We start from the raw sequence: 13,535 nt of genomic DNA on the forward strand, positions 1-13,535 counted from the left end.
CTGACTCTGGTCAGTGCAATTCACAGTCAGTTTGATTTTGTTCGGGCTTGGGAAGGAAGCTGGTGCTATGTGCCCTGGGGGCACCGTGGCTCAGGACTGACAGAGAGAAGAGTCTCTCTGTGTGTCTCCTTGATTGTTTTATTTTTAAAGTGCCCAGCGCTGCGTTTCTCTCCTCTCCCCATCCTCTCAGTCTGGGAGTGAACTTGGATGCTATCGAATGCCTCTATTGGCTGCTGGGGGCTGCTTGTTTCCCCCAAAGGGATTTTAACCAGGAACACGGAAGCTCTTCCCTCCTGTGCTGAAAATCTGCCAGTGCAGCTGGCTCTGGTTCCGCTCTCCGTAAGCTGCCAAACAGCAGCCAAACAGGGGATTGTGGGGCCAGTGCTATGGGCTCACCCTCCTTGCTGTGGCTACGGGGTTGGGATGCCTGAGACCTTGCTCTCCTCCTTGGGCTGGCTGCTCAGTCTGCAGCAGCCCTTCATAGTGCCACCACACTTGAGGCTTTGCGGGGGGCGAGTTAGAGGAGCCCCTCTTAGTCTGCTGTGGCCACTGAATGTTGAGACGCCCTAGGCTTCCTAGGCTGAAGGACAAACCTGCACCTTCCACAGCTGGTAACTATGGACGTCTCAGCACTGCCATCCTGCTCCGCTGGGAGAGGTGAGTTTAAATGGGGGGCAGGGTCTCACCTTTGCCCCATGGCAGCCCTGCTGTTGGTACTCTGCTGAGCTGGCACTCTGCAGGCCGAGGGGATGGTAGCTGGATCCCGCTGTGCCGCTCTCCTTGGCCAGCAGTTGCCTGCCAGTGGGATGTGTGGAATCTAGGGGGCTGCGTCACTAGGGAAGTGCTGAGCCTGCGTTCATGTGCCCTGACTCACCGTGGCTAGGTGGGGTCTTGTCCCTGACACCTAGTGGGGGCTTGTGGATGGGGAGAGGTGCCAATGCAGCCTCGTGTCAGAATGAGCTGCCGGGAGCTCGGGGTGTTCCCTGCCCCCTGGAGATGATGGGGCTGGTAGTTACTAGCCCGCTGTTTGTTCTGCAGCTTGCTGTCCCTCTCACAACACCCTGTCTTGGCCACCCCCTTTCCAGGGCAGAGGAACCATCTGGGGTTCCCTTGCGCTGCATTTCAGCCCTGCTCAGCCAGGCCGGGGGGAGCCTCTGCCCTGAATCTAGGGTCTGGACGTGGCTGTGCAGGGCACCGGTCACTAGGCTGGGCCATCTGGCAATTGACTGCAGGTGACCCTGCAGGGGACAGGGTAGGTGAAAATCACTCCTGGTGTTGGCCAACTCCTCCCCTTCCATGGCAGATCCTAGACTAAGACGCTTTCCCCCCAGCCCACCCAAAGGGTTGTAAGAGAGATGCACAGCTAGATAATCTCTCTAATCCGGAGTGAGCATCTTTCTTGCTGACTCATGTTCCTGCATTGTGAGGTATCCGCCTCCACTCCCTTTGCATGCAGGTCAGGCGTGCCCTGCTGCTCACACCTGGCCGGGCTGCTCTTATGGCTACGCGAGCTGATTTTTATTTCAAGTTCCTCAGTGTAGCCTAATCACTTATGAGGAGCTGAAACTTGGCAGCCAAGTGCTGTCTGTGCTGCCGTCATGCCCAGAGGACACTGCTGTGGTTGGGGCCTGTTGCGCTAGGTGCTGCTGCACACACACACAGTACGAGTGTGAACTCCCTCGGGCTGGGGCTGTCTCAATAGGCAACGAAGACGATGGGAATAGCTGCATCCTCCTCTTGCAGATTCAGCTTTGAGACCAGAGCTGAAGTGACCTGCTCAAGGTCACCTAGAAAGTCTGGCAGAACCAGGAACTGGACCAGGTCTCCTGAGTCCCAGCCCAGAGCCTTATGCAACAGGGAACCCTTCCTTGCGGTCTGACTGCCGGGTTTGTTATAGTGTAGCCTGGTGCCTCCTGGACAATGAGAGCAAGGTCCCTGCACAGAAGAGTCTGCCACCTAATATAAATATCATCTCTGATATTCCCAAAGCACTTTACCTTCTGGGATCACTTCCCGTCACTGAAATGCAGTCACCTCTGGTGCTGGACTCAGGAGGTGTTTAACAGCACACAGCCAGCCTGCAGCACAAAGACAGGGCTGGCTGTAGCTGAAGCTGTACAGTGAATCTAGTTACTGCGACTACAAACACCTTGCTGTTGTGAAAGTGCCGGGGGGAGGGTTAAGAACCACAAATGGTCAGGGCCTCTGGTCTACATTTCCTCTGGAAGACTGTCCCCCTAGCACCCCAGGATTCCCCAGCACCATGCTGGGGCACTGGTTATGCTGTCTCAGAACGCCTCATAACATACACACTGCTGCACTGTGGGTTTTCCTAGGCAGTCGCCCAATATCAACTAGCCCTGACCCAGCCTGCTTAGCCACTGAGACCTGCTGAGTTTGCAGCATGAGGTGGCGCGGGTAACTTCTGGGGTGAACCCACAAAAAGGAAAGGTGATGGGAGGCTGTGAGAGTCCCTGGATAGACCCATCCCTGCTCGCCATGGCTTGAATCTGTTGAGCGGCTGCAGCAGACACATCAGTTCCTCCATAGCTGACGCATCTCCTTGGGAGCATGGCATCCGTACACGGTCTCCAGGGCACGTCCGCTAAAATCAAGTGTCTAGAAACAGCCTCTGGAGCCCAGTGATCGTGGGTTGGCGTTGTGTTTCTGACAGCGCTGCCACAGACTGCCCACTCTCAGCCCCACTCTCTCTGCCCCTCTGCGGCTGGGTCTTGCAATGAAGGGCTGCAGAGAGGCTGGGATGGATGGCCTAGTGGAGAGGGCATTAGCCTAGGACCTGGGTTCAAATCCTTGCTGCACCACAGACTCCCAGAGTGTTTCTCTGCCTCAGTTTCCCATCTGTGCAATGGGGATAATAGGCCTGCCTCACAAGGAGGTTGTGAGGATAAATCCATTAGGGACTGATGCTCAGATCCTACAATGACGGGTGTAAGTGGATGAGGGAGTCAGACCTTCCACCTCTCCCCCTTTCCCTTTCATTCTCACCATCCGCCAGTTGAGCAGTATGTCTGGCGGCTCCCCTCTGCCCTGTCCTTTGGCTTTAGCATCCTTGTTTGGTGCTCGCAAAGCAGCCAGGGAGCAGAGGCAATGGGAGCCTGTTACCCTCAGCCCTGAGAAGGCTGGGGGGACCTGTTTCAAGGGCTGCAGTACTAATTCCATTAATTCTCAAGTGCTGTAGGAATCCTGCAGTGGAGGGAGGGGCACCCGATGCTGGGCGCAGACTTGTGCATCTTGAAGCATTTATTTTGAATGCAAATAGAAGCAGGTTTTTTGCCATGCGATTCTGGAGGAACAATGCTGGGTTAATTATTCTCACATTTTGTTAGTCGAAAAAGACTCTTTGTGCTTTGAAGGTTTTTTTTAAGAATGTAGCAATGTGCTCTGGCGTCTCTGCCAGCTGGGAGCCTTTGGGATGGCTGCTGTATCATGCTGGGGTGGGGGAACAAACCTGCCACTTGACCCTACGCAGAGCCCCGACCTGGTGGAAGTGGAGGCTTTCTCTCTGCCAGGAGGGGGGTCTGTGTGCCGGGAGTGCTGGGCTGGGAGGGGACTGGAGGAGGTCATGAGTACTAGATCTTCTGCTGTGCATAACCACTGCCACCATCCCTTGTGGAGCAGGAACATGGGGATTACTGCCATCTCAGGGACCCCCCTCTGCATCTTGCCCCAGGGTTGGATACGAGGGCTCAGTTCCTGTAGAGAGGTTTTAACTAGTGTCTCTCCCCACATCCATCGCATCATCTTTGTGCACCAGGGCATCACCTCATTCCTGGGCTGAGGAGCGTGATTGGCCGTCACAATGTGGTGTGCCCTGCGTCTCTTTCCTCCGGTGGCAGAGGAGGCATTTCCCATAGTCCAGGTGCATTTCGTGCCCTGTGCGGTGCCCTGAGACTCACGGTAAGAGAGGAGCTGGCACTGCAGCACTGGCCCTCCGCTCTGTAGTTTGTGCAGTAGAGGACCGTTTGGGGAGAGAGGAAGACGTCGCCAGGCAGAGGAGCAGCTGGCTTTGCGGACAGAGGGCTGTGGAGGAATGCTGCTGGCTGCTCTTAATCAGCTGCATGTTTTGGCATTTTAGAGCTGTCACGAAATATGCGAGTTGCAAATGTAACAGCGTCGGGGTGAGGCTGGGCAGCTCTCAGCCAAATAATCTCACCAGCAGAACCCCTCCCACCTCCTGCCAAATCTGGGTGTGGAGGGGTTAGAAACCGAGCCGGCCAAGCATTCCTTTCTCCAGGAGCACAGCTCACAAAGGAGGACAGAGCCCTGCAGCTCAGCCCCTTTCACGGGGCCTCCTATCCCCCGGGCCACGCATCTTGGCAAGCAGGATGTGAACAGGCAGAAAGAATTCCGAGAAGAACTTCCCAGGAACCCATTCGGCCGCACGGTCCTTTGTGACATCAGCCAAAGCATCTGGCTCCCGTGCCAGACAAAGATGCTTGGCTGGAAGGGCCCCCTGTTCTGAGCTGATCTGGGGAGTGCTACATTGTGATGGCCTAGTAAACACATGTCTAATCAGCTGGTCTCATATGCTTGCAAGTCCATGGGAGCCAACTGTTTGGTGTAAACCGTGTGCTGCCTTCCCATAAGGTTTATCTCGTATGTGGCCCAATGGCCTGAGAGAGGAGGTCCCCATAAAGCCAGGTGCCATGTGGGTCCAGGTGCAAACAGAATCCTTCTGGGACTGTATCCCGCTAACGTTCTCGATCCGCCCCCAGCACTGAAAGGGGGACAGATGGTGCAGCAGGCAGGAGGAAGAGGACTGAGTGGCCAACGTGGTGAAAGGATGGTGCTGGATAAGTTACGTATGTGGGTGTCCACCTCTGAAATCCAGAGCAGCATTGCACAGGGTTAGGCTGTGAATGAGACCCCACTTGTCAGGGGTCAGCACCAAGGCAGGGGTGGCTGGTTCAATTCCTTCCAGGGAGGTGGGAATGGTCTGGCAGGGAAGATGCTAGGGGCTGGAGCTGACTAGCCTGAAGGTAGTGAGTGCTCGGGGAGCCCCTGCTGGGAAGGAGAGTTTGGCAGGGGTCTGGCTTTACAAACTCCAGGCAAGGGCAGAACGTCTGACTTTATACAGAGTGTGTCTGCGTGTGGGCAGCCTTTGTTGGGCACTGTCAGTGCCACTTCACATCTTCATGCCAGGCAGCCAGCCGTGCCGACATCAGCTGCGCCACAGACTGGGAGGCTGTTCCTGCAAATCGGGGCTGCAGTCGAGGGACCAGTACCTGCGAAGGGCCCAGTCATGGACACAGACTTCCCATTGAAGGCAGGGAGTCCCCAGCACGCTGAAGAGCTGCAGTAGGTGGCCCACACTGCGTGCCCTTAATTCCAGGAGGCAAAGCTTGCAGTCCTGCCTCCCTCACTTTGAGCCTTGCCATCTGCTGTAGTGGCTCAGAAGCCTGTCCGTGCTCTCTGGAGAAGCCGAGGACTCCAGCGTCTGTCCATTCCTGGCTGGCCTTCAGGCACAACCATTTAGGCACATGCAGTATCTGTTGCCCTGGGCATTATTTTTACTCTGAGCACAGCACTTCTTGCTCCAGGGTCCTGGGCAATAGGATTTTTCCAGAGCAAAATCTATGGCTTTGGGCCCTTTGCAAGCCCTGTGAGCCTGGGCCCTGTCTGTCGTCAAACCTATTTCACGCACAGGCCTATCAGTGTCACAGGTGTGTGATCCACAGGCAGGTGTGAGAACGAATGTGAAGGGCTTCCAGTCCCAGTAGTGAGTTTGCCCATTAGCTGGAGGATAAAGTGTCACTGGTGAAACCTCAAGACAGGTGAGTGACCGTGGAACTGATGGGATCTGGAGAGGATTCAAATACGCTGCCACCTCCTTGAAGGCTTGAGACACTGGAAGACGAGCCAAGCAGCTCTTTCTGGTAGATGAGGTGCCTGGATGGAGTGTTTTGGCAGCTGGTGCAGCCCAGCTGTGTGGGAGTTTCCGGGTGATGCTGCAGAATTGCAAGGATGCTGGTGCAGGTAGACAGCTGAAGGCAGCCCCACGTGCTGTCCTAGTTCTCTAGTAAGGTGACGCAGCAGATGGAGCAGCATTGGTACAATATTTGCTGCAAATATATAACAGTGGTTGCAACAATGACCTATCCGGTCACAGTTTGTCAATAACGTCATGCCCGCAATGCAACACTGATGCAGGAAGGGATGAGACAAACATCACTGACTGCATCCCAAGAGCTCCCCATCCTGGGTTCTGCCTTACTACAGCTAGTACTGGCGTATAACAGAAATGGTTCATTCAAGTCGTGTTCAGTAACATGATTGAATCTTTTTACAAACTTAAGGTGAAGCTTAGAACAATAGTGGATTGGATCTGCTCTTGGAACATGGTTCCTGTATGCGTCATTTGCCAAGAGCTAAAGGACATAGCTACTTTATCCATCCAAGCCCTGGCAAATGTTTGGAAACCAATTAATATCAAGACAATGTAGATATTAATGTTGTCTATAGTACAGGAATCTTGGCATTTAGCCATGAAAGCAATGTGGTCGTGTGCCTCAGTTTTCCTTTTTATACAGCACTTTAGGCTTGGAATGTCTTTTTTTTTTTTCCTGTGAAAAGTTCCAAGATGGTTTACAGGCACTAACTGTGAACCATCTGTATTACAAGGCCTTTTAACATAAAGTGTGTCCTTATGTATCACTCTTAGCATGGTTAAAGGATTTTCCAAAAGATTAGGCACATGGTACATTTTTACAGTTTTTGGTAATAGCAACACATTAGTTAGCAAAATTACCATTAGCGATAGCAACAAATCCATTGCAAGTGTCCATCTACAATAATTGTTGTTATGCCACACCTTTGACTCGATGCCATTGGGGTTTGGGCCTTTTAGGGTTACCCCATGGCTTCCCTTTGCAAAATGAAGTTCTCTTTTTTTCTCCTTGTCTTGTGGGATCAAACCCTGATTTCTCTTGCTTAACAGAATTCACTGGCTGATTGGGTGGGCTCTCTTTGCTAACAGCTATTAGAAAGTTATCTTCTCCCTAAAAAAAAGAACAGGAGTACTTGTGGCTCCTTAGAGACTATCAAATTTATTTGAGCGTATATATTTGTTAGTCTCTAAGGTGCCACAAGGACTCCTGTTCTTTTTGCGGATACCGACTAACACGGCTGCTACTCTGAAACCTTTCTTCTCCCTATCAGCCAGGTAATTTGCATCAACACAGACAGAAGCCTGTTCGCCAGTTTTCAGATCCTTAACTGCTACCGATTCCAAGGCTGGACTCTGTCTTAAAGAGATACCACACGAACCCAAAGAGTTTTGAGGCCACGTCTACACTACCCGCCGGATCGGCACGAAGTAATTGATCTGTCGGGGATCAATTTATGGCGTCTCATCTAGACACAATAAATCGATCCCCAAATCAATGCCCATACTCCACCTCGGCAGGAGGAGTAAGTAGCGGTTGACTTGCCGCTGTGAGAACAGCCAGGTAAGTCAATCTAAGATACGCAACTTTAGCTATGCTATTCACGGAGCTGAAGTCAAAGTATCTTAGTTCAACACCTCACCTCCCCCTCCAGTGTAGACCAGCCCTGAAGGTGAGAGTTTGCTTGCTCTCCCCTGCATCCTAAGCATTTAGCCATAAAACTCTTCTGCTCTGAAACACCAGTAACCAAATCTGTCCTCAGACCCTGAAGCACAGACTGCTCACTCAAAGAATTAGCATTGGAGACAGTCCTGTCTCAACACCTCCACAGCAAGCTGGCCAAACACAGTCACTTGGTTATAGGGCTGTTCAAATTCATTGACAATTTTTATTTAATCAGAGACCTTTTCTAAGTGATCCACACTGGATCTTTCAAAAGGAAAGTCAGTGGATCCATTCACAGCAGACAATTTCTGGCTGTTAAGAACTGAAACTTCCTTGATTAAGTCAAGGGGGGAGGGATAGCGCAGTGGTTTGAGCATTGGCCTGCTAAACCCAGGGTTGTGAGCTCAATCCTTGAGGGGGCCACTTAGAGATATGGGGCAAAAATCTGTCCAGGACAGTACTTGGTCCTGCTGTGAAGGCCAGGGACTGGACTTGATGACCTTTCAAGGGCCCTTCCAGTTCTATGAGATGGGGAGATATATATATATATATATATATATATATAAATTACTTGCATACCCTTCAGTTGTAGCAAACTGCTTGCACAGATTACCATGAGGATTCATTTCCCTAGGAGCTTCTTTAAGCAACAATTTACCCCTCACAGAAATTCTGCCCTTACACTCTTCACCTGGGGCTTGCTCTAAAGGAACACTTCCCTGAGCAACAACACTCTTTCTGGGTCTCTCTTATATTCCAGATCACCTTTGGCCCATCAGGCAGATTCCTACACAATCCCCTTTCAGGCAAACTTCTAGATTTCATAGTCAAAAGGTTAGAAACATTCTCCTTCCCTTTGCCACACACGTTCAGGAATCTTTTTTCCTTCTTGCTACAAGTTTCCACACTGTTAGTGGGTAACAATTAAATCACCTTTCTGCTCTCCTTGTGCCCTGTCTAGGATATCACTCTGATTAGACAGAGTTGCTGCACCCTTTTCCCGCCACACACTAGCAGCAGGCAAACTACAAGCACTGGAATTGTCTGGTCTCTGGGATTTTGCTAAGATACTAACTGGTTGCAACCTAGGTACAGGGCCATTCTCCCCAGCAGACACAAACTTAGGACTATTCCCTTCTGGGCTTTAGTTGAATTCAGAACCAACTCTGAGACAGCTGCACTATCCTTAACCCTCACAGGCTGAAAGGCACCTTCTGTCTGCTCCATAGACGAAGAACTGGAGACACCATCTCCTTTACCAGACACACATCTTGGGATTTTATTGCCCTTGTCCCACCACACAGGGCTGTTCAGACAACCGCTTGGAGGCTGGGGTAGCTCCCTCCATAGGCAAATCAATACCCCTGACAGACACAGGCACATTCCCTTCACTGTCTCAATCCTCCACACAGGTAACAGGTAAGGGATAGGGACACTCATCTTCCACTGTCCCTGCCTTACCAAACTGCTAGCTAGACAAAGCCAGTTCTTCCCTTGCTTTTTTGACTTGGGGCCTAAGTCTGACAACCCTCTGCTCAGCAGCCAGCCACTCAATATTTCTCCCTTCACATTCTCCCAATCCCCTATGAGCCCTTTCGTCTCTTTTAGCAGCTTCTTTTTCTAATTCAGCATTCCTTTCCTTAGCTTCTTTCTCCAGCTGGGCCAAGGCTTGCTTCTCTCTCATTTGAATTTCTGCCAGGTTTTGTTCAAACTGCAGGCTGTCCCTCAAGGCTTGCAGTTTCATTGCTTCTGCTGTTGGTTTTTGGCTTATGGTCACTGAGCTGTAACCAACAAAACTCTCCAATCCCAAAATTTGGATAGCCCGGGGTTCTGAGCCAAAGCTCAATTGACCTGGTGATGTGGATCCTATCATGACTACACCATTGTAATGATGCTGCCCTTGGTGGGACACTTCTGAGAATGCCAGTTCAGGACAAATTGCTTGGAGCAGGGCAGTTACAGCCCAAGACTGGGGTTTTTCCACCTCTAAGGCAAACCAAACCAGCCAGACAGAGAGGACTTTGGTTTTACCCCACTGTCTAACCACAAGTCACACAAGCTGTTCCCTCAGACACTCCAGTCTCCCAGTATCACCACCAGTGCCACCCGTCCTGGGGATGAATGGTTATGAAAACCAACACCCCAATAAAAGAAAAAGGTTCTCCTGATCCCAGAGGACCAAGCCCCAGACCCAGGTCAACAGACAAATCAGATCTTACCCACAAATCACGCTGTTGCCAGTCCTTTAGAATCTAAAATCTAAAGGTTAAGAAATATAGATGAGAGCTAGAATTGGTTAAATGGAATCAATTACATCCAGTAATGGTAAAGTTCTTAGTTCAGGCTTGTAGCAGTGATGGACTAAACTGCAGGTTCAAATCAAGTCTCTGGAGAACATCCCCAGCTGGGATGGGTCATTCAGTCCTTTGTTCAGAGCTTCAGTTTGTAGCAAAGTTCCTCCAGAAGTAAGAAGCAGGATTGAAGACAAAATGGAGGAGTTTTCAGGGCCTTTTATATTCTCTGCCCAGGGAAGGACCCGTTTTGTTCTTATTGTGGAAAATCACAGCAGCAAGATGGAGGCTGGAGTCACATGGGCAAGTCACATGTCCATGCATGGCTCGGTTTGCAGGCTGACCCTGTTGTTTACATGTTAGTTTGAACGCGGGGAGGAAAGCTCAGAGGTGGGTTGGCGTCTCCCAAAGTCCATTGTCAGTTAAGTGTTTCTTTATTGGGCAGTTACTGAGAATAGTCCTGTCTCAAGAAGCTGACCTAATGCTTCACTGAGGCTACTTGGAATCAAATACATTTGAGATACAAGTAGATAGCCCATATCCATAACTTCAAATACAAAACTGATACACCCATACAGACAGCTAGCATAATTATAACCAGCAAATCATAAGCGCTTCATAGACACCTCACACGATAACCTTGGTACAATATTTGCTGCAAATATATAACAGTGGTTGCAACAACGATCTGTGCCATCACAGTTTGTCAGTAACGTCACACCATCAATCAAGGCTATTGCCTGCTGTGATTGGCTGACGGGGGGGCGTGACTGAGTGGCTGGAAATAACCTTGCGTGCTCTTCAAAAGGGCTTGCTAGTCTGATGCTGGACAAAGCCGTGTCCAGTTTGGTGTCAGTCCTGCATGGGAGCAAACCCTAGAAAAGCAGGGCTGTATGGCCTGCCTGGGCCCTGAGCTCTGACTATGAATTAGGCACCTAAATACCTTTAAGGATCTGAGGCTTGGTCTTTTGCCTCTTGATAACCTGTAACTCCTCTTACCACATCTCCTCTAAACTGGATATAAGCGTCTTTTGGGCAGAGTGCATGAGGATCCTCCCCATAGGCGCCGACTGGGTGTTCCGGGGCTGGGGCACCCACAGAGAAAAAATGAGTGCTCAGCGCCCATGCTATCAAAAAGCTGGTTGGCTGCTGCTGCCAAATAGCTGTTTGGTGTCTTGGGGAGGGGCTTGGGGTAGGATGGAGAGCAGTGAGTGGTGGGTGGGAGGGATCAAAGCGAGGGCGGGGCCTTGGGGAAAGGTGTGGAGTGGGGCGGGGCCGTGGGCAGATGGGTAAATTAAAAATCGGTGCCTATGGTCCTTGCTCAGCAGGAAGTGACAAAATATTGTATTTATATGAAGCTCTTTAAACACACATGTCCTTGGCTGAGGTAGCTGAAGATCTGACCCACAGAGTTTTAAAACACTTTGATTTTACAATATCTTGGCGGCCGTTGTTGTGTTTGGGACCCTGGGGAGGACCCCATTTTTGCCTCTTAAAAGAACAAAACCCAAGAATGTGCAGTTCAGAGTTATCATGCTCTGTCATCTTGTGGGTTGTTTGAGACTGCGCCTGGCTATGTGTCTGTTTAGCAATGCCATGCGTCGGAGCGATGGTCCGTTATAAAAGGCTTTGCAGATGCTAGACACGTTTGGACTCTGTGCTGATGGCATCTGGGGCCCTGTATTCAGGTGAGAGCTGCTGCTGAGTTAGGCTTTCCTGGGCAGAATGTGAAGGGAGAAATGCCATGTCATGTGGAAAGACACACGTGGGCAAATCGAGAAGGGAGTGGGGACAGAATCATCAAAGTGTTGGGCTTGGGGGGGACATTGAGGATATGTAGTAGTGCATCCAACCCATCAGAAAGAAGCCAAAAAGGGGAGGAATGCACAGTTTGTTCTCCTTTATTCCAGGAGCCTGGACGTCCTTTGCTTTAATAGCGCCTCCTCGAAATCCCGTCTGGTGCTGCCCGGATTTGTGGCTGGAGGAGAGGTGACAGGTGGGAAGCCAGTAATGCAGAGCAGGGCCCCAGCAAGTGAAGGGGCAGTGGGCAGAGGTTTGTGTTCGAAAACAGAAGCCCAGCCCCGGTAATGGCAGGGGGAGGGGAAGGCAGGAAGTGTGGGCTCAGGTTTCCACATTAATTCACTGCTGCTTTCCTGTTTGTTAAGAGTCACGATTGAGCTATCTTTAGAGAGCATCTGTTCCACGAGGGCTCTGATACCATTCTCGTCACCAGAGCATTTGAGTATGTTAAACCAAGAGATTAACGTTAGCTACATGTGGCTCGTTCTCTCGCTCTTATCTTGGCCCCCATGGGGAGAACTGTGTGTGCTGGGGAGTGTTTTGTTTTGCTAGAGCCTTGTTTTGATGTTTAAACGTCCACATTGCTCAGCCTCTGTGTGGCTGGAAGAGATGGCAGGGCGGGAGAGAGTGCCTGGCATGCGGAGCGGGAGGTGGGCATGCAACGGTCCTTTTGTTCATTTCACAGGCTCAGACCAGCCCCTGAGAAGGTTCCATTTCCTCCACAGATGAGTTTTCCCCTTATCGTGGAAAGTTCCATGGGGCTAGAGGAGCGAAGGCGTCAGCCGTGATCTTCATCCTGGAGCTTTAGGCTGTTTTAGATACCCAGGCAGTGGAGTACCTTGGCGTGATTCGGTTCTCTATGGGCAGCCAGGGTAGGGAGCGGCAGACAGGCGTGCCCAAAGGGCTGTGCTGCTAGTGCTCATAGGAGCTGGACTTTCCGAAGTGCTGCAGGTTTCACGGCCAACGATATCTGTAAGTCATCCTGGTTACCCCTCTGCCTTAGCAAAAGCGGAATTGGTTGGTGCTAACTATGTGACAGCTGCCCGTCACTCCAGTCTGTTAGCCAGCCAAACAAACCTGTAGGACTCTGCCAGTCTGGACTTGGCCTTGCAGGTTAACCCTTGGTGTACATCAGTGCCCAAATTCTCCAGAAAAGTCTCCATGCAACAGGCAGCTCCTGTTGCTGGCTGCCCGTGGAAGTCAAGGGCACTATTTCCAGAGACCGATTCCACACCAGCCCACCGGCTCAGCTGAGGTGCCCACCTCACTCGATGGATCAGCCCGGGGGTGAAGTGAGAATAAAACAAAAATGAGTTTGTTAATAAAGAGCAGAGAGCTCTGACTGATGCGAAGCTGGGAGAATAGAAACACAAAATGGTTACAAATGGAACAAAAGTGTAATATGCTTTTTAGTGACTAAAACAGAACAAGCTGCAGTCCTTATCGAAGGCAGTTTTCTTGCTGACAGCCACATCTGAGCATCACCAGCACACATGACCGAGGAGCCACCATTCATAAAGGTCCAGAGCGCTGATCCCTTCGCTCCCTCTGTGCTGGATAACCAACATGTCGTCTTATTGTCTTTGACGTTGTTCTGAATCCTGTCTCCCATGCTGATTTCACATCCTCAGGCTTGTTTGTTCCTCCTGTTTACCTCTGCAAATGCACTGTCCGTTGTTTCTGACATCACCATGCTCAATTTACATTAGACGCAGGGAGATAATGATCCTCCGTCTTGTCTGGAAGAAAGCCTGATCATCCCTTTGGTTAATAGACTTTAAAGCGTCAGTAAGTACCCACAATTCCTTCTAATGTTAATACACAGAGTTCACAGTGATATGAATCACCAGTGTCTCTCCAGCTTTCCTTTGAT

At 50.8% G+C, this 13,535-nt stretch overlaps 1 protein-coding gene across 4 annotated transcripts in view; it reads left to right on the forward strand.

Annotated features, from left to right (window-relative positions):
* Nucleotides 1-13,535, forward strand: part of C5H20orf27 (chromosome 5 C20orf27 homolog) — a 181,374-nt gene that overhangs the window by 55,925 nt on the left and 111,914 nt on the right. Inside the window, exon 1 of one of the 4 annotated variants that reach the window (XM_030563246.1) lies at nt 11,493-11,550. The exons of the other annotated variants lie outside the window; for them this stretch is intronic. Within the exon in view, the coding sequence (XP_030419106.1) occupies nt 11,526-11,550 (25 nt within the window). The 5' untranslated portion in view covers nt 11,493-11,525. Of the gene's footprint in view, nt 1-11,492; nt 11,551-13,535 lie in introns of those variants that run through there. 4 annotated transcript variants of the gene reach the window in all.

The sequence above is a fragment of the Gopherus evgoodei genome, chromosome 5 (assembly GCF_007399415.2).
Source record: "Gopherus evgoodei ecotype Sinaloan lineage chromosome 5, rGopEvg1_v1.p, whole genome shotgun sequence".
Lineage (NCBI taxonomy): Eukaryota > Metazoa > Chordata > Testudines > Testudinidae > Gopherus > Gopherus evgoodei.